The 20,366-nt window shown below is 38.3% G+C and overlaps 1 protein-coding gene across 1 annotated transcript in view; it reads left to right on the top strand.

Moving 5' to 3' along the window:
* The window catches only part of LOC6560987, a 62,352-nt gene that overhangs the window by 35,395 nt on the left and 6,591 nt on the right, over nucleotides 1–20,366 (top strand). Inside the window, 4 exon segments of the mRNA XM_032735047.2 lie at nucleotides 5,904–6,055; nucleotides 10,732–10,856; nucleotides 10,946–11,101; nucleotides 14,147–14,575. Coding sequence (XP_032590938.2) covers nucleotides 5,904–6,055; nucleotides 10,732–10,856; nucleotides 10,946–11,101; nucleotides 14,147–14,575 — 862 coding nt within the window.

The following is a 20,366-nucleotide window of genomic DNA, read 5'->3' as shown; positions in this document are numbered from 1 at the left end:
GGCAGCATATGCAACCCACTCCACCCACCCACCTTTATTTTTGTATGCGATAAAAATAAAAAGTAAGCATGTAAGCGAGTGAACACAAAAAAGGAAAAAGAATGTGAAAGAATTGCAAATTGCAAAAAAAAAGAAGCAAAACACAAAAATTGAAAGCACGCAACGTTGTCAGGTGACCAAAAAGCAGAGCAAAGATAGAAGCGCTCCACATGGATGCAAAGATGCAAACAGTCAAATTCTCATTATGTGCCAAGAATTTCTTTTCTCCTTTTTTCCTTTAACTCTCTGCTCTCTTTTGCACCCTGGACATTTTACGCAGTTTAACCAACGTGCCCCAGGGTGGGGACATGTGGAGTGTGTGTGTCCCGCAACTGATGCTGCCTAATGAAAGCCATAACTGTGCATTAGCACGACTGCCAGTTAGTTGCGTCTGCCCAACCCACTAACATGGACAATAAAAGGCGGCTTGATATGGACATGAAATTGTGGCACGCAGCAGTAAAATATACACGCCCACGCTTACGCCAAAAAGCTGCGCCAAATAATAAATAAAAGCCCCAACAAGCCATGCAAATGGCGCCGCTACGCATCCGTATCCGTATCCGGCTGCCGAGCCCGGTACCGTTACAGTTGCCATTCCCGTTGCCTTTGGCAGTCGCTTTTGCTTGCTGCCATCGTAAGGCGTTAAGCGTGAGCCGATTACGCGCACTTATCAGCATCGGGCTGCCAGGCAACTGGGGCTCCAGCTACTGTTGCTATTGCTACTGTTACTGCTATTGCTGTTGCTATTGCTACTGTTACTGCTATTGCTGTTGCTGTTGCTGTTGGTGTTGCTATTGCTGTTGCTGCTATTGCTTCTTTTACTACTTACTTTCCCCGCCCCTCCTTGCCTTGTTGGCTTGCTGCTGCTGCAGCTTTAATTGCTGGCCATAAATTTGTACATGCTTTTTAGTCCAAGCCTCTTATGTGCCACTACATATTTACCAGTATTAAGTAAAAGTGGTCCTTGAATGCTGCAACTATATCTTTCAGCACATGATTTAAAGCTAATGGCACTACTTGAAAAAAAGCACTTGAATATTTAATTAAGCTTTGAAAGGCAAGTTAAATCATGTGTGATACAATTAATTGCTGAAACAAACAAAGTGAGACAAGTAATAATAAATACTTAATTTAATTTAATACACAATTAGAAAACCTAAGTGGATGTAATAAGTAATAGTTTTAATATCTTCCAGCAGTGTTTATTTAATTACTAATCTGGCTATTGTTGATTTGGCTATTGAACATATTTCAATACGCAAGAATAGCTGTGCAACTATTAAATCTTTAATATTTAAATTCTAAAGTCTTAGCCAAACACGCTCACAAGCAACTTTATAAGCCACTTTACTTTCTGGTATCTAAGATTTGCATATGCAACTAAATGTACAACTAAATGCACAAAATGTTTGTGAACACATCGTGTAATTTCTGAATATTCTACTCTATCACAGCTTACGAAAATTTACGGTAAGAACTATTAAAGTTCATGTCAGCCTAAATCAAGCAAAAGTGCATAGCTTAATTACATTTAAGCTGACTGTGGACTTTAAGCCAAAGTCCCATAAGAGCTTAAGTTCATATAATTCTCGCACTACTCTACTCAGTATAATAGCATTTTATGGCTGTTGCCCGTCTTTATTAACTCTGGAGTTGGTCAAAATGAAGCTGGTGTCATTCGGTACATTTCACATGGTCATTCTGTGCCTTTGTTATGTGTTTCTGGTGCAAAAACTGCTATTTAATTCAATGCATTGCTCAGTGGTGCACACAGCACAAAGCAACCGAAAGAGTAGCAAAAAATCTAACTACGAAATGAGGGGGAAAAAAAAACTAATTGCTGCTTTTAGGCGTTAATGAAAATAACAAATTGCACATACGCCACGTGGAGCGCGCAATGTGTGCCCCGGCCTCTATGTGTGTGTGTGTGTGTGTGGATATGTTGTGTGGCTATAGCCCGGATCGATGCTGCATTGTCATTGCATGTGGTTGCATAATCGCTGCTCTACATTTCGCGCATGACTGCAACAGGGACTGCAACAGCAACAACAACAATGATCTCAACAACAAGCAAACCCATTAGAAGTTGCTACATTTTCACTATATAACAGACAGACAGAGAGACAGGCAGACAGACAACAGCCCACAAGAAGGACTGGTTGGGGCGTTGTTGTGTCTGTCTGCGTTCTAACTGCAGTTTTTGTGTTGAGTCATTTTTGCGCTCAAAAGCACTCACTAAAACAAATAAACACTTTGCGCATTGTTTCGTTTTGACAAATGCGTGTAATTTACGGAAATGTTTGTTTGGGCAGCAACCAGACCCCGCAGCAACTACCCCTTCTGTGTGTCCATGCCTTGTGTTTCATATTTACTAAATTGTCTTAAGCGTATTTGCACGGCACTCACATGCCGCTCACTGAGCACGGAGCTGGCTGCTGCTTCTGCTGCTGCTTCTGCTTCTACTTTTGCTTCTACTTTTGCTTTGACTGCTGCCCGACTGCAATTAGTTGGTGCTCTAAAAGCCATGAAGTAAGCGCTGCACATATCGTGCCACATTTGCTCACTAATGACTGGGTGCATGCAACTTGCAGCGGCAACTTGCAGCGGCAACTTGCGAACTGCAACAGTAACAACAAAACTGGCAACCAACCCTTCATATTATATTTTTTGCAAATTACAAAGGCGTTGCAAAATGTGCAACGGCGGCATTTGAAAAAATATAGGTTAGAATTGTTGGCAGCTGCTCATCAAAGTGGCAATAATATATACGAGCAGCAGATTCACGCGCTCGAATAGCTCATTACAAGTGCTGCACACACCCCCCCTCTTGCAACCCCATCAACTCTATCGCATTTGGAACTCATAATAAGCAACCGCAGTTTGTTGCAACCGCTATCAGTTCATTGGCAAGGGTGTAGGGCAGCGAATGGCAAGGCAAATGAAGCGCAGAGAACAACACGGTAAAATGAACGCATTTGTCTTTGTTACATTTATCTTAAAAAGGAAAAACAAAAAGGATCAGTTCCTTTTGTTGCGGTCTTAATGAGCAAATTTTAGTTTCGACAAAAAACTTGAGCTGCTGGCCAATGCCTGGCATTTCAGCGGCCATTCACCACTTTCCGGGCCACCTTTTGTTGTCTACTTGCCTGCATTTTTTTTTTGTTACTTATCTCTCGTTCTCTGTGGGTTTTCAGTCAGTCCGGGCAATTTATGATACCTTTGTGGTTTCAATATCGCAATGCCAAGCGTATAAGCAACATAATTAAAAATTGTGACAGCCATAAATTTTTCGTTGGGATATTCAGCGCGCGAGTGAGAGACTCCCCAGAGGATGCAGATAGCAGTTGCTCTCATAATGAAAAATCAGCGTAAAAGGTTTACAGATTTGCGAGTGCGTACTTGGTCCAGTCAGCGGACCACTCCTTGTGGTCGAGCGTTTCCGGGGAAATCAATTAGAGCGCATAATATGCAACTGATGTTGAGCTCGAAAGCACTTAAGACAACGGGGCCAGGCCAAAGACAACATTTGATTTCTTTCATTGTGCTCGCCAAAGGACCCTCAAACACATGGCCACTGATTGCCGAGACGCTGACGTTGACGCCCACATCAGGACCGAGTCCACCCTGGTCCTCTGTGGCTCTCTCACTTTCTTCTTCGCCGTTGGCACCGACAGCAAGCGGGCGTTAAGGCAGTCGTCGGCCACGTTTGAGACTGCGGGTATCAGTTTGCCAGGCTGGGAAAGCTGGCGTAGTTGGTGGCATCAGGACAGCCCACTAGTGTTGTAAAGTGTCAAAACGTGTACTTGTCGCTGGCAGGATGCGCGGCGTCTCCCTTTTAATTTGAAATTTATGCACTGCATGCATAAATTTATGGCACAGGACACGCCCACACGCCCAACGACACTGACAAAGGCGACATGACAGGCACATGTCCATTACAGGGAGCCAAACCCTCGCACACACACACTTACTGCTGCTGCTGCTGCTGCCAGTGATGCTGGCTCTCAAAATCAGGCAAAGCAACTTCTTATCTTGGCCTGTCATAAGTCTCCTATTTGCCATTATTCCTATGTGTGTTTCTGTGTGTGCCTTTAAAGCCCGCTTTAGTTTTTGGCTTTCCCATAATATAATCTTCACTTAATTCCGACTGCACTTTGCATAGATTAATTAAGTATTGAATTATTGGCGACGTCGCCGTTTTGTCATTTACCGCGAAATTAATTTTTAATTACTGTAAGTCAATTAACCATATTAAATGCAGTAAATATGCTCTTTCCGTTACTGTCATTGTCATTAAGCTGGTGGCTAATAGTTGCGTGCATTGATTGCATTGATATTGATATATGAGCTATATACAGGAGTATATACATACATATATACCAGTCTCATATGGACACATGACAACTTTAATATCCTGCTGTCAGGCACGAGGACGCGCTCATGCCTATGTGCCAATCCACTGTCACGCCTCTCCATATCGTATCGACTCTCTGCCCTTCCCATGTCCAAAATAGTGCTCGAGCCGCACATCAAAAGCAAACACCAGCAATAACAACAACAATATCAAAGTCAAGCGACTGACAACAAAAAGTGCACGCGCCTCGTTGCATTATGAATGCAGCAATTGTGAGAGTGCCGAAATTTTGTGGGTCTGTTCGTGTTATTGTTGTGACAGGACTATCCGCCTGTCTACAAACTGGAAACACAAGTCAATATCATTTAGTTGAGCACAACCCAGCAAATAATCTATGCAGCTGGTTTAAGGTTCAAGCTGAAAGTGACAGCCAAAACTTGTGTATTCTCAAGGCAATGCGTCTGATTTCAAATGGGTGAAGTCAGTTGAGATTAAAGTAAATAGATTTCATTTAATATTCTTGAAAATGCCTTGATCTGTAAATTATTAAACATAAATTGGGATAAGTCATAATAAGTTAATTCGTATTTTGAATGTTTTAATATGCGGCTAATTAAAATATCAATTGTAAGTTGAGCGATTCTCATGAATTCCAGTAAGCCTTATGGCTTTTCATATTTCGTCTACTTAAAGTAACTAAAAGTTCCACTTAAGTATTTAAGATTACCATTAGTTATAGCAAAAGCTCTCTATCCATCCCAGCTTATAAGGTTGGTCAGCATCAAATTAATGTAATGCACTTACACGAAATTGCATGTGGCATTGAAAGTACCTCATAATGGGAGATTTATGCATTTTTATTGCTAAACCACTTAAGCAGTGCAGACTGTGATTATAACGATTATTTGGCAGATGGAATAACAAAAACCAGCAAAGGCTAAACAGAACTGTAACCAAATGTCACACGTGGTTTTAATTATCATAAAAGTCACAAAGTACTATCTGCCTGTGTGTCTGTCTGTCTATCTGTCTATCTGTCTGTCTATCTGTGTGTATATGTGACACAATTACATTTTGTGGTATTTTGCAAAGTGTTGATTATTAATTAAAATAGCTTTATTTAGCACGAAACCACAGGATAACCTGCTGTCGAGTGGTAAGGGTGCTATTCAAAATAACCGAGCATCAGATATTCAGTTAAATATTTAACATTTGCGCCTAAATACAACTCGTATGCATGTAATTAGACCATAACGAGATTCTCTCTGTGTGTGTGTGTGTGTGTGTGTGTGTAAGTATTTAGTCTATCAGTATGTGAGTGTGGTTGTTGTCCCTGCTAATGGGTGTAATTAAACTGCAACGTGAGACGTTTAAGTGCAAATTGCTTGCCAGTAGGCAGCTTTGACTTTGGTTATATTGTATTTACCATATCACTAATCAAGCTCTCTCTCTTTCTCTCTCTCTTTCATTCTGTCTCTCTCTTTCTAATTCGATTGCCAAATCGCAGAAGGAGTTATTCGTTAGCAAAGTTGAGCCAACTTCGCCGCGCAACGAACGCAAATTCTCGGCTGCCACAGCGCCATCGATGAAAACAAAGTGGCTGAAAGCATTTAAGAGCCTAAAGCCGGTGGGTTCTGGTTCAGCAACACAAGCAGATAGGTAAGTTGCCACACCCCCCTCCCCACCCATCCCACCAATCCCTCTTAGAACAATAACTACCATAGCATGTATGTATATATATATCTATATATATAACTAGGTCTGTGTATTATACGTAAGTCAAAATGTGAACTAACACGATATACAGTTACAGTTCGAGACCAACAAAATAAGCAAGTAAACAACTGCACGGAAAATAGGCAGAAAAACGTCGGAAAATGTTCTAACTGCATAGATACAAAATGAAGCTCGGCAAAGTATTCACATTCCCAAAACCTTAACCCACAAAAACACCCCACACGCCCCCGTACTTTAATTTGACTAAAAGCCGCGAGCATTTTGCCATCACGAAACCAAAATGTCTGGCAAAATGAAATAGAGCAAAACCTTTTTGAAATATTTTCGCCATTTATGCAACAATTCAAATTGTGCAATTTCTGCATCTGCCGCATTCTCTCCTATTTATGTTAAGTAATTTAATCAGGTTGGAAAAAAAACATCTAAGCTCTCGTTCAGCTTCAGCTTCAGCTTATTCTCTGTGAACATTTCCGTTGCATTTTGTTGCTCTCAACTGTATCCACACACAGCCCCAATCTCAAGTTTAATACATAAATAAGATAAATTTAAGTTCGACTAGTTAACATGCTGCATTTACTAATATTCTCTACACTTTTCTCTATATAACAACTTATAACATTTCGTTAAAAAAAAAAACAAAAAAAAAACATTAAAATAATTTTCATTTACGGCCGAAAATACGAATTAACGAATATTCGTTTACCAAAATACTCGAACAAAAATTCTGCATATATGATATAATCAAATCGTTACAATCAGCCAACAACCCCGACAAAATCAAATGTACCACGCTGTATCGACTGTTCTGACCTTGAGGTAACCAAAATTAATCAAGCAACATTTTTATGTTTCTAATAAAATGGTACACAAAAAAAAAAAAAAAAAACAACATTATATTACAAATTAAATTAAATTAAATATTTTGCTTTCTTAGCGCTTAATAAACAACAATAATATTGCTGTAAATGTTGCACGCAAATGTAGAATTAGCAGCTACCCTACAGAAAAATTAAAAACAATCCGACTGTACAAACTAAAAACAAACTCTCAAAATTCCAAAAACAAAATATAAAAAGCAAAAAACTGCACAAATGCTTTTGCAAGAGTATTTCTTGTTTTTTTCTGTATACATATTTCTCATTTATTAAATATTATTTTTCGAGCATAAGCCATAAATTGCACCTGCGCCTGGGCCTGATGGTCTGACCATCAATCACAGCCGTCAAAAAATCAATTAAAATTGAAAAATAACAATAAAACAATCGAATACACTATAAAAAATTAAATATAGATATAGTTAGCAAACACAGATCGAGAGACCAAGAGAAACAACTTATCAAAATCTCATCATTTTATACATGCATTAAGTACTCGGCTCTTGACCTCTTTGCCTGGATTTTCAATAAGCAAGCATGGCAACACAATATGGGCTCAAACTAACTTGGCTCTGTTTGCAGCTCGCTGGTAGTTCTCCCAGTTAGTGCACATGTGTCTGCAGAACTTTCACTTTGGGGCCAGTAAATTCAACTTGGAGCCAGTTGAAGCATTGGAAAATATGTGAAAAATTGCAGGCCATAAATTTTGGAGAATCGCCATAGATACCCACACACCAACGTACAAAAAAATACGTACATCCATAGAAATGCTTGTAGAAAAATTGCATTGGCATTGGCAATGCACTGGGCACTATAATCCGCATCCGCATCCGCATCCCGTATTCGCATACGAATTGGCTGCCGTTTATGGCATTCCCATTGGCCCGTTGCCTATTTTTTCAACAATTTTTTTTCTTTTTTTGGTTTTTGTTGTTGTTTGATAGCATTCGACAAAAATACTTAATACCGTGCCGACAGCTTGTGCTGCAAACGATGATAAATCGAAAATCTTTTCGGCTTAGAGAGCGAGAAGATAGCGCAGACTACAATTGTGTGAGCTAGAGAAAGAGAGAGAGAGAGAGTGAGAGGGAGAGAGAGAGAGCTAGCTTTGTGATAACCCGTCAGCTTGAACGGAATTATGGCCAAAAGCGACTGCGACACATTTTGCAATATTCATTGCAACCCGATATCTAAAAAAAAAAATATATATACACAATATTTCAGCTATTCATAAGTGCAATGGCAAAAAAAAAAAGAATTAATATTAACATTTACAGGCGTGACAAAAAAAATCACAGTTCAACTTTTGTTATATTGCCAAAGTTTTCGCATTGCGCTCCAAATTACTTATACGCTCAGTAAAACCACGCCGACCGGAAATGCTGTTGGCCAGCTCGTTTTCTTTTTTTTTTTTTGGAGCCACAAAATATATTTTGTTGTTGTTCTTGTTGTTTCGAAAATTTCGTGAAACTTTCTGTTCTGTGCATTAATGAAAAACGTATAATTAATTTTATGGCCCATTTTTTATGTTCACTTATACAGCTATAGCCAAAATGCATTTTGCTAATACACCAAAATCCAATTCGTAACTCTAATTATAAAGAACTATCCCATGTACATTAAATCACGACGTATACATAACTCTATCTACATACACTTAGTTGTTAGTGTACCCTGTAAACGTATAAAACTAACTATGTATGTATGTATATTAAAGTAAAACAGTCTTACAAATCATAATTAGTTGTTTATTATTCTATACTTAAATATAATATTTATGATTCTATGTATGTGAAATTGCATTGATTGGATTCAATTGGATTAGCCATTTGAATGCTGTCAAATAGCATATTATTTTATGGGATTTATAATTGAGCTTAGGGAACAATTTTTAAGAAAGTAGTCAAGTATTTTGCGTTTTCAATAATATACCCATTATTAAATCTATTGATAGGTAATGGAGTTAAAATTAAGTTAAGTTTATAACCTAAACACGTTATTTTATTTGAGTAGGGAGACTACTAATATTATTTTACGGCTTGCCATAGTCTTAAATTTTTATTTCGTTTGGTTTTTCGCTAAACTGTCTTAGTAATGATCTTCCAAATCTGAATGTTTAACTTTAATAAAATTGATTTGCATTGTGAATGGGCAAAGTGTGCAAATAAACTGAATTGATATACCATAAATCTGAAACCCATATTATTTGTAGATATCGGAATTTATCAATACTTGTGTATGCTTGCGAAAACAAATAAAAACAATTATTTTTTCAACGGATTGCTAAAGATGATAAATACTTTTAGCTAGGCCAACAATTTTAAAGTAATCATTTTAAAGACGATAGCAAAATTGGTTTTTTTTTTTTAAATAGTTCAACTACAAGTGTTAATTGCGAAATTGTTGGTAAATGTTGCGCTTTTGCTTTACGCACACTATAAATAACATGCCATGATGGTAATTACTTAACTTAAGTTGATAGGATAAACAACCGTACAGAAATTTGTATATTTTACACGTTTGTTACAACTTTATAAGCCAACGTGCTGAACTGAACTGAATTGTTTGTTTGTGCACAATATAAGCCACTTACAAACAATCAGCGTCGAGAGTTGGCCCACATCCATTACCACTCGGCCTGCCTGTTGGCTCAGTGCTTGGCTCTGGTCCGCAGCCTGGTCTCCTGTTATAGCCCTCTCGACCGCCCACTGTGAACAATTGCACCATTGTCTGGCGTATTGTCTCTTTATATGTATTTATTTATATATATATATATATATATGTTCCAGCGTCTGTCTGAGTGTCCTTCTTTCTGTATGTTTTTCTGGTAAATAAAACAAGGCCAGCAAGTAAAAACCCAGCAGCATAAAAACAACAAATTGGTTATATTCGAGGGCAAAAGCTATGAATATAAATATAATATGAAATTATTGAGAGACCCGAAATGCTTTTCTTACAAAAATTCGAGTATCTTATTCAATTGAGTATTTCCTGTATTTCTATTAATGATTCAAAGCAGAGCCAGCTTTGTTGACTATTTAATACTCTTAATTAAGTTGTTAGACATAATGGAATGGAATTTCCTACTGCTAAATGTGATTTTGAACAAGTTGTCATATTTAAAACACAATTTAAATCGAAAAATGTTTTATTTAATGTCTTTGAAATGATGGTACTGATATTGAATGGGCTATTGAAATATATTTTGCTTGTTTCTTGAGTAGCTAAATGTTTAATAACATTTCCATACATGCTTATTTTGTGTGAGAGGCCACTTTATGTATCCTCAAACAAGGGACTGTGATTAATGTTCATTTGGCATTGTTGGCGTTGCCATTGTTTGCCACTGTCATTGTCCATATTTTTTTGGAATAATAATGTAACAAAAGCATGAGCTCGGCCACAGTTGTTGTGGTCACACAATTTATCTACAAAATGCAAATTTACACTTCAATATGTTCCAGCTGTGTAAATATTTATGTAAATATGTTTATTTATAATAATATTTGCATTTTGTGGTTGACACAATAATTACATTTACTTGTCTAGTCAAAGCAAAAGCGCAATATTTAACACAGATTTGTGGAATCGATTTGATTGGATTTTATTAAATTGAGTTATATTTGAAATGCATATCATTTGAGTATGTATGTGTGTGCGTGTGTGTGTGTGGCTAGACTGAAATAGCTTACACTGATACAATATCAATTGAACTCTTCACAGGCGTAATGGTGCCTCGAATGCCCCATCGGAGTCGCTGCGCCCCAATCTGGATGGCAGCCATCACCTGCAGGAGTACACGTACAAGAAGATAACGGCTTGTGATGTCTGCTCGCAAATTTTGAGAGGCGCGTATTCAAATTGCCAACCTTTTTGCGAATGTTGTCCTTAAATGGCAACCATCTACTTTTTTTTTTTTGTTTGTCGCCACTTGCAGGCCACACACGTCAGGGCCTGCGTTGTCGCATTTGCAAGCTGAACGCCCATGGAGACTGTGCTCCAAATTTGCCCCGCTGCCAGCCGAAACAGAAGCTTTTGCGTCGCCAGAAGAGCACCTCGGAGCTGGAGAATCGTGTTGATATCGAGGAAGAAAGTGAGTATTTTCCACGCATGACTACAACTGCGGTCTCTATCTGTCTCTCTCTCTCTCTCTGTCGAGCTCATCACGCGCCAAAAAAAAAAAACTAAACTCCCCGCCAACAGCCCGCCCGCCCCCTTTAACCCATTAACAATAATAACACGCTCTGCAATATGCTTGCTACGTGCAGCAGCCCAGCCTGTCTTGTATATTAACGACTTGCCCCATAGGCATCATGGGCTTTTAGTACCTTCTAACTACACATAAGATAAAAAGCAGGAGCCAGCCAACCCTTGGGTGTTTATGCTCAAAATTGAATTGATTTTTTCGTTTCTATTTTTTTTTTTGTTGTTGTTTCTTCTCTGTTTTCTTTTGTCTTTTCGTTTACCTTTGTTTTGCTTGTTTGTGTTTTGTTAAGTGTTTGATTTTGATTGGTCTGAACTGCAAGTTGTCGACTATGCATTTGCATGGCCTGGTCATACACTGTTCAATGTTGTTGCCCAGTTGTCCCGGTCAGAATGGTTCCTGTCAACCGGATGCCATAAATTGTGCATTTTGTGACCCACCCACACAAGTGTCAGGTAGCCCATTACCTGGTTATTTTCAACCGAATGCACGACCACGTCCAGACCAGAAACAGAACCAGAACCAAAACCAGAACCAGAACCAGAACGAGAACCATAACCAGTGCCAGAAGACGACAAGTTCTCATGTTCAGTAAAAATCAGCAACCAAATATTGTCAAATTGAACAGCAGCGCATCCTTGTCCTGTGTGCGTATATTGAATTGATTGTTTTGTTGGCTTGTGGGCAACCATTTGATATCACAATGGATTTATGTCACTCGTGGGACAAACTGATTGCGTCATTTCGGATTTTTGCAACGATTCGCAAACCAAAAAAAAATTCAATAAAATTCTTTACTACATATATACTTCCATTTTTGTTGCATTTATCTGGTTTTCACTTTGGTTGTCAAATGTTTCGTTTTATAAAATTTGTGTGAACTTCAAAATTTGTGTTTGCAACGAGGACATTTCCTCGTTCATTCATTCAATTGTACCAAGTATACATATTTTATTAAATATTGTGGACATATACATTTTTTGGGGGGACCAGTTAAAGTTATTGCGCTGTTATTATATTAAATGATTGAGCCAAGTACACAGCTCGAGATATACAAATTAAAGAAATCTAACTGACAAACGGCATATTTAAAATAACTTAATATAGGCCTAATACCTTCTTGGAAAGTTTTCAAAGCGCCCAGATACTCAAAAATTGCATATTAAGGTTTATTATAGTCTCCTAAGAAATACCAAGTAATAATTGTAACGAAAAACTAAATGGATATTAAGGTATCTCTGTAGTCTTTGGCTTGGCATATCCGTATTGAAAATCACACATATTTCTATAAAATATTTAATATACTTTACATATGCTATTTATTGTCATTGCCTGCAAGTATCTCAAACTGTGTAACTGGCCATCGAAATAAAAACAAAACAAATTGTAGTTTGACACCAAAAACCACTCAATAAATATCAACTTAAAAATCCTCTTCCCCCCACAAAAAAAAAAAAAACAATATATAAACCCATGAAGCATCGCCACAGGAGTCCGTTAGCCCCCAATGTGGGCAGACCACAGCCGATGAACAAAATCAAAGCGCAAATCTGTTGAATGTGCCCAATTCGAAATTCCGTCAAAAGACGCCCTTCATCAATCGCATTGCGCAACTAGGTACCGAATGTATTGCTCTATATAGTATATATCATACTTATATTGTATGCGCAAAGATACTCAATTGCCATGCGCTTCAATTAAATATTCATTTTCAATTATGTTTTTACAATTCATTTTGTTGAAAATAATTTGTGGTTTCGATTTTATAGTTTCTTAATAGGTTAATGCAATGATTGATTGTTGCGCTTTGATTCACCTAATTAGCGAGACAAGAATGAACAAATCAACTTACATATATATATATATATATCTTTATAATATTTAACAAAGCTCAGCAAAACCACACTCCAGTTCAACATATTTACACAAAAACAGCGAGATTTTCAAACTCAGTCACATGTTATTCAGGGTACAAATATATATATCACAACAACAACAAAAAGATTATTGTATTTCGATTAATCGAATTATGCAACAAAAAAATCACATATATTGAACTATCGATTTATTTGAAAATTTGACTAAAAACCAAAAACCAAAAACCAAAATATAACAACAATAAGATTGCGTAGTGGAGCATGTAATAGAGCTGTCATTAAGTATATCTTATTGCCATAACAATAACAAATTATCATTGGTCAGAAAACCAAAAATCAAATACTTCACTAGTTATCGTTTCGCATTTCGTACACATACACATCTATCTATCTATCGTTTTTGGGTTCTGTAAGAATTGGGTAAACTGTCGACACACATTTAGAGTTTGGTCCCATTTAAATGTCGCTCAACTAGTGTAAAACCAACAAATTATGTCGTTAATTCTTTTCTCATATGCTACACACAAATAAACAAACACATTCAATACATGATAAACCCCAAACTTGAGCGCTCGAAGTGGCGATCAATGCAACTAAGCGAACTTAACTAAAGTCAACTCAAGTATTTTATTAAATATGTTAGCGAAGCAACTCACGTTCGCACCAAAACACATACACAAAAGTCCTGCAGAATATAAGAATATTGCATTCATAAAAAAAGTCCCCCCTTCCAACTTAAATTCCATGAAAAAGTATTAAAGCCCATCAAATATCAAATCGATCCAACCATTTGCCAAAAATTTAACTAATGCACTTGAATGCACATCATCAAAATCGAACAAATTTTATCGAAATTGAACCGAACCACAACTGGCCACCACCACCACGCCCACGTCCACAACCACAACCAAAAAACAAAAAAAAAAAAAAAAAAAAACCAAACTCGGCAACTTATCAAATTAAATATTACGGCACCCACAAAAAGAAATTACCGAAATCGATCAAATTTATCGTGTGCTGAAACAAGCCGGCGAACTCAAATCCGGGCATATTCCAGCCGTCGACAAGACCGTTCACGTGCCGAGCAAAACGTTGGACGGCAGCGCTGGAGCTGCACTTGGAGTTGGAATTGGAGCGAGCGCTCCGAGCACAGCATTGCCACAGCAACCGATGGCCATCGCCATCGAACGGCTGCCCGTCGCCCCCGACATACCCATCGTCAATGTGCCAGAGCCTGTCGTGCAGGAGCCAACGCATCAGCAGCAACAGCAGCAGCAGCAGCAACAGCAGCAGCAACAGCAGCAGCAATCACACCACCAGCGCAGCCTGGCATCGGTGGCGCAGGCGGCTGCGGTGCGTGCCGGCCGCGGGGTGCGCCCCCCACCGGTGGCCATGCCCATTTTGGGCGTGCAGCTGCAACAACAGGAGCTGCAGCAACAGCGCGGCGGCCTGCCGGTGCCCCCACAAGATATCTCTAGTAGTTCAGGTCCGCAAACATGAAATGAAACAGAACAAAATAATTACAACAAAGTAGCTTGTTGTCTCTCTCTTTCTCTCTCTCTCTCTCTCTCTCTGTCTAAAAATCTGCTCATAATTTCATAAAAATCTGTTTCTTGCATTCTTTTCCTGTTGATTATTTTTTTTTTTGGTTTTTGTTTTGATTTGTGTGCAGTTACTTTGAACATTTTTATGGTTTGTAGCTGTGATTTTATCTCAATTACCCTTTGCTCTCTGCCTCTGTCTGTCATCCGCCTTCTCCTCTGCTCTGTTACAAAGAGTTCATCAATCAATTCAACCCACAATTCATCATTTCATTTCGTTGAACTCCAAAATTACAAAAAACCCTCAAGTAAATCAATCTCAAAAGCAAAGTTGAAAGTATTGTAACTCAATACACTCACCAACACACACACACACATACACCTCTGTGTTCTTCTTAGCTATAAAAGCAGTTACCAATACATATTTGATATTCTTCATCACACACACACACCCACACCCACACACACATGTACACCCAAATAATGTGAGTGTAAGCCATTAAATACTCTTTAATCACCTACAAATCTGCTAAATGCTGTTACTGCACTTGTATAAAAGCCAAAGTAGCGCATCCCAATAACCTCTACACACACACACACGCACACACACACACACAACACATACATTTAGCTACATATTTACTACATCAAATTCAATGCTCATTTTGATACGTAAGATATATTACGCATACGCCCCGTTGCTTCGCCTTTGGATTTCGATTTTGGCCAATAGACACACACACACACACACACACACACACACATACATATATATAATCTCATACACTTGCGCAACGTAGCTATGCATTTTGTGTATAACTTTTAGATACATTTTATTGCAAAAAACAAATATAAAAGAAATTTCTGCTTTTCTCTAGCTACTTGCCAAATCGTAGTTTTTAGCTTAGTTTCTTTTAACTAGCGTTTAGCAAACAGCATTTAATTAGCCACAAATATCCTAATGCTTAACTAATATTCCGTATTTAGTTTAATGTATTCGTTTTATGCTAATCATTGATATATATATATATATATATATATATATCTTCATTTAATAACACAACTCATACACACACATATAATAACGAACATAAATAAATAATATCAATAAAAGCATAATGTTTCAACTAAAAATACAAATGCTTGAGTATAAAATAGGTCACTGATTAAATATGTATTTGACTTTTAGACATCTTTTGCAAATATATTTGAGTGTAAGCGTGTGTGTGTGTGTCTGTGGGAGTGTGTGTGTGTGTTTCTCTAGCGTGTCGGCTGTGAGAGGCTGGTGCGAGCGTGCGGTTGGTCTGGAACAAGTTAACTCCTTCTATCTATTATGGGGACCCAAATAACAATTGAATAGTGCTGAACGGGATACGCCGCATCTTATATATGCTAATACATCTAATTAAAATCAGAAAATATATTTGAAAAGGAATTTTCATTAATATATTCATTAAAAAGCGAAATTTAAAAAGTTTTAATAATTATGATTTTCATTCAACTTTTAATTTGAATAAGTGCTGCATGCAAACGATCACATTTTGTAGGGTATTTATATTAGCTGTACTCGTACTGAATGTGTGCTTAAATGCATATACATATATACATATATAAATCGTTACAATGTCAAAAGGCAACCATGCAAGAATGATTTTCAATTGAAAATTGACGCAGCGAGCTGGCAACACAAATTTAACACACACAGACACAAACACACACACACACTGCGACACACCCACTACACCCTACCTCCGCTGAGGGCGATCAGTTTAAATGGCGTTGACTATTTGCAATCTGTCGCACACTTAGTCGCACTCGAGTGCATTGGCCAGGCCAAAAGCATTTGGCCTTATAATTAGCGCCCGTTTCGTCACTTGCAACTGCATTTCCCTTGCGACCGCAACGGCAACAACATATTTCCAATTAGTAAAAGTGTGTCTGCGTGTGTGTGTGTGTGTGTGTTTAATAGTGTTGCTTGTTGCCATTGTAACCTTTGTCTTTTGTCATTCCGGTTGCCAAATTGGCTGGCAAGTCTATTTGGTCTTTGTGCGGCCGAACAATATTTTATGGCTTATTGCAGCAGCCTGGTTAATTGACTAATTGGCTGGCTTGGCCAATTTAACTGAGATTAGTCTGTGCTGGTCTAAATAGATCAAATACATCAATTATGATAAGCTGACCCTCACACACACTGACAAATGACTCTTAATTTATTGATTGTGCAACAATTCGAAATTAACACACACCAAAATGTTTTCTCGTGTCATTTGTTGCCCTCCCCCCTGCCATAAAAAATACCTAATAAACCACAAAATGTAAAAAAAAATATATAAAAATATCAAAAACATCACCACGACAACAACGACGACGACTACGACAAAGATCAACGCTATGGCGTGCCCTATGCGCCCGTCAGCAATATGTCCACCTTCGCTTACATCAGCAGCGGCTTTGGCATTAACTACTACACGACCAGCGCACTGCAGCAGCAACAACAGCAACAGCAACAAGTCACAGCAGCAACAACCTCATATCTGCAGCAACAGCAGCTGCAGCAACAGCAGCAACAGCAACAGCAGCAGCAGCAACAGCAGGTGCAACAGGCATCTCCAGCATATCAGGCACTGCAACAACAACAGCAACCAGCACAACAGCCACCTTCGTGCAGCTATCTGCAAAATGATCCCGGAGTAAGACGTCGTTTGTTTGCTGGATTTCGGCCATTGTCGGGCTTTGGACGGCTAAGAATGCAGCGGTCGTCGCAGCAGCAGCATCGCTCCATATCATTGCCAGAAAGTAATTACATCACATTCAGCCAACAACATCAACAACATCAACAACAGCAACAACAGCAACAACAACAACAACAACAAGATAAACAGCACCACAACCATCACTTTTACAAACCCTATCCACACGACAACTACTACTACTACCACCTTGAAACACAAAATCCTTGTATCCGTACGAAACGTGCAACTCATTCAGTCATCGATTTGTGCGGCAACTATTCGTTTGAGAGTGCTGCAATCAGTTTTGCGACAGCAACAGCAACAGCAACAACCAAAACGACATCGACAACCGCAACAACAATTATAACATCATCAATCAGCACAACAACTACAACAACAACAACAACAACATCAACAACAACATCAACATCAACATCAACTACAACAACAACAACAAGCAACCGTTCTTTTTGGAATAGTACTGCATTTTATTCCAATTGTGGATGTTTAATTAGTGTTTTTTTAGTGTCGCATTTAGCAACTGTTTATTGTTGTTGTTCCTCTCTCTCTCTCTCTCTCTCTTTCAACACCCACCCACCCACCCACTCTGTCTCTCTTTCTCTCTAAGTGTTGTGCCTTGTATTGTAGTGAGAGTGCGTGTGTGTGTGTGTGTGTGTATCTGTGTGTGTGTGTTAAATGTTATACCTTAGTTAAGTGCACCCCGAACTGCATTTCATTTACTTTAATTTCCAGTTAGAGACGCGTCACAATGCAAACTTCACTTAAACAATGGCCCAACACGCCAATTAGTCTTAACCCAGTTTACACTTCAGGCAAACGGCTCATTTCCGGCAGCTGCAACAATAACACCAACAACAACAACAACAACAACAGCAACAACAACAGCAACAGCAATTACAAGCCAAGGCACATTGGCATAATTTGTATACATGGTCGAGTTGCTGCCTTTCGCAACAGGACTCAGCTTGTTGAAGGGGCAAGCATAAAGACCGGAGCAGTCTGCAGCTAAAGAAACAACTTGCAGCGGCAGCGGCTGTGCCGTGAAAATTGCGAGCCATTGTCAGCTTTGTATGTAACAGTAAAAAAAAACAGAGAAAACTTGTAAAAGGTGTGCAGTATGTAACTCGAAGATACCCTGTAGCCAATTCAAAAAAACATATATGTTTAGGGTATATACAGATAAAGCACAAAACTTCTTCAGCTGTTATAATCCCAAGAATTTGAATAAGACACTTATCTTTTGGATATTTGGAAGGAAACATACAACAACGTTGAAATTGAAGTCAATGACAATTTTCAGTTACCAAAAGTCAGCAAACTAAATAAATTGCAGTAAAAGCTGAGACCGAACTTAAATTATAGTCTCGAACGCATTCCAGACAGTCTGTCAAAGACAGGCAGACCAAGTCAACTAGGACCAACAGCAACTGCTAATCAGGAAGCTATACATTCTGTGGATACTTACTTTTACACAGCACAGCTTTATTATATCCTTTTGGTTAGAAACCATTTTTAGTGCTTACAGGATATAAGAAACGTTGGTCTTACGCAGCTTTATTATACCCTTTTTGTTAAGGGAATATTTTTTATGCTTACAGGATATATAAATTTTACTGTAGACCGGCTGCACACAAATGTTGCATAGTTTGCTTACTGCCGGCTGCATGTTGCAGGTTGCCATTTTGCCGTTAGTAGTGCAGAAAATATAAGTTGTGCCCAAGTTTGAGCCGAGTTCATTTATGCTTAATATCAGCCGCATTTTTAATGGCATTCCCAATCTTTGGCGTACTTCAGTGCCACATTTCCGAAGCAGATAGTGAGGAAGAGAGAGCCAAGAAACTTATTTCTGTGCTTTTGTCTTTGGGCAACTAAGCAGCCGCTCCGCTCCGCTCTCCTCCATAATACAGTCCAAGGTTCCTGCAACATAATTATGCTAAAATTTGTTGTTGCGCACAATTTCTTTTTATTTATTTTATATATTTTTTTTAATGTATTCTTCCCCCTTGCTTTTTAGACTGGAACTTGCGACAGGGATTTTCATTTTGTCTTTAGTTATTTTTCGTACATTTGCATGTTTTTCTTTTGGCCTGGTCGAGAGTTTGCTTGGGGCTCGGGACCAGCCAAAGCTAGATCTGGCAATTTGGAAGCTACAAGCTGTGTGCACTTATTTTTTTCGGATTTTTTTTTCTGCCCTATTACATATTGCCCCCGGATAGAGTCTGTGCTCGGATTGTATGTATGTGGCTCTGTTCAGCTGTTTTATGCACGAGACGGTGGCGTCTTAATGTTTATTACTTTTGCTTTGTCTTCGTTTAACTTAATTAATTTTAATACGCTTCAGCATGCCAAAGCCGAATCATCCTAAGAAGCTCTGCGAATAATCCAACGCTAATAACTAACAATCGTCGCAAGGCATTCATTCGTAGATTATTCCTATAATAATTATATATATATATATATGTATATGTATATGTGTCAACAGCAGCAACGAATACGAAAACCGACATTGCGCGTCCTTTCGGCGAGCCCCTGATGCTAACCAGAACCATCGCCAAGAGTCCTGAGCCCAGTCATGATGAGTCCAAGACTAAGCGACGAGTGCGCTTGAATTAATATTCAATTGCATAATTCAAACCGTACTCAACCACAACTACAACTACAACAGCAACAGCAAACAGCATCAACAACATCAAGTTGACACCTATATCTACTTTTGGACTTTTCATTTAATTTATTTTAATTTTATGCCATAAGTTTTACCTACACACACTTCTGTTGTTTTTTTTTTTTTTTCTTTCATTTAGCACAGAAAGCCTTATTAAATGTAATATTAAATGTAGTTCGTAAATGAATCTTAAAACATGCATCACAGTAATTATTATAAAATACTCAACTAATACTACTCATTAAAAATACTATATTATTATATACATTAGTTCAACTCAATTCTATATACGTATGTAGATCAAGTAGCATGGGAATG

The sequence above is a fragment of the Drosophila grimshawi genome, unplaced genomic scaffold (assembly GCF_018153295.1).
Source record: "Drosophila grimshawi isolate 15287-2541.00 unplaced genomic scaffold, ASM1815329v1 contig_1369, whole genome shotgun sequence".
Lineage (NCBI taxonomy): Eukaryota > Metazoa > Arthropoda > Insecta > Diptera > Drosophilidae > Drosophila > Drosophila grimshawi.
Note: the sequence above shows the minus strand (reverse complement) of the source record. Positions and strands in the feature narration are given on the sequence as shown.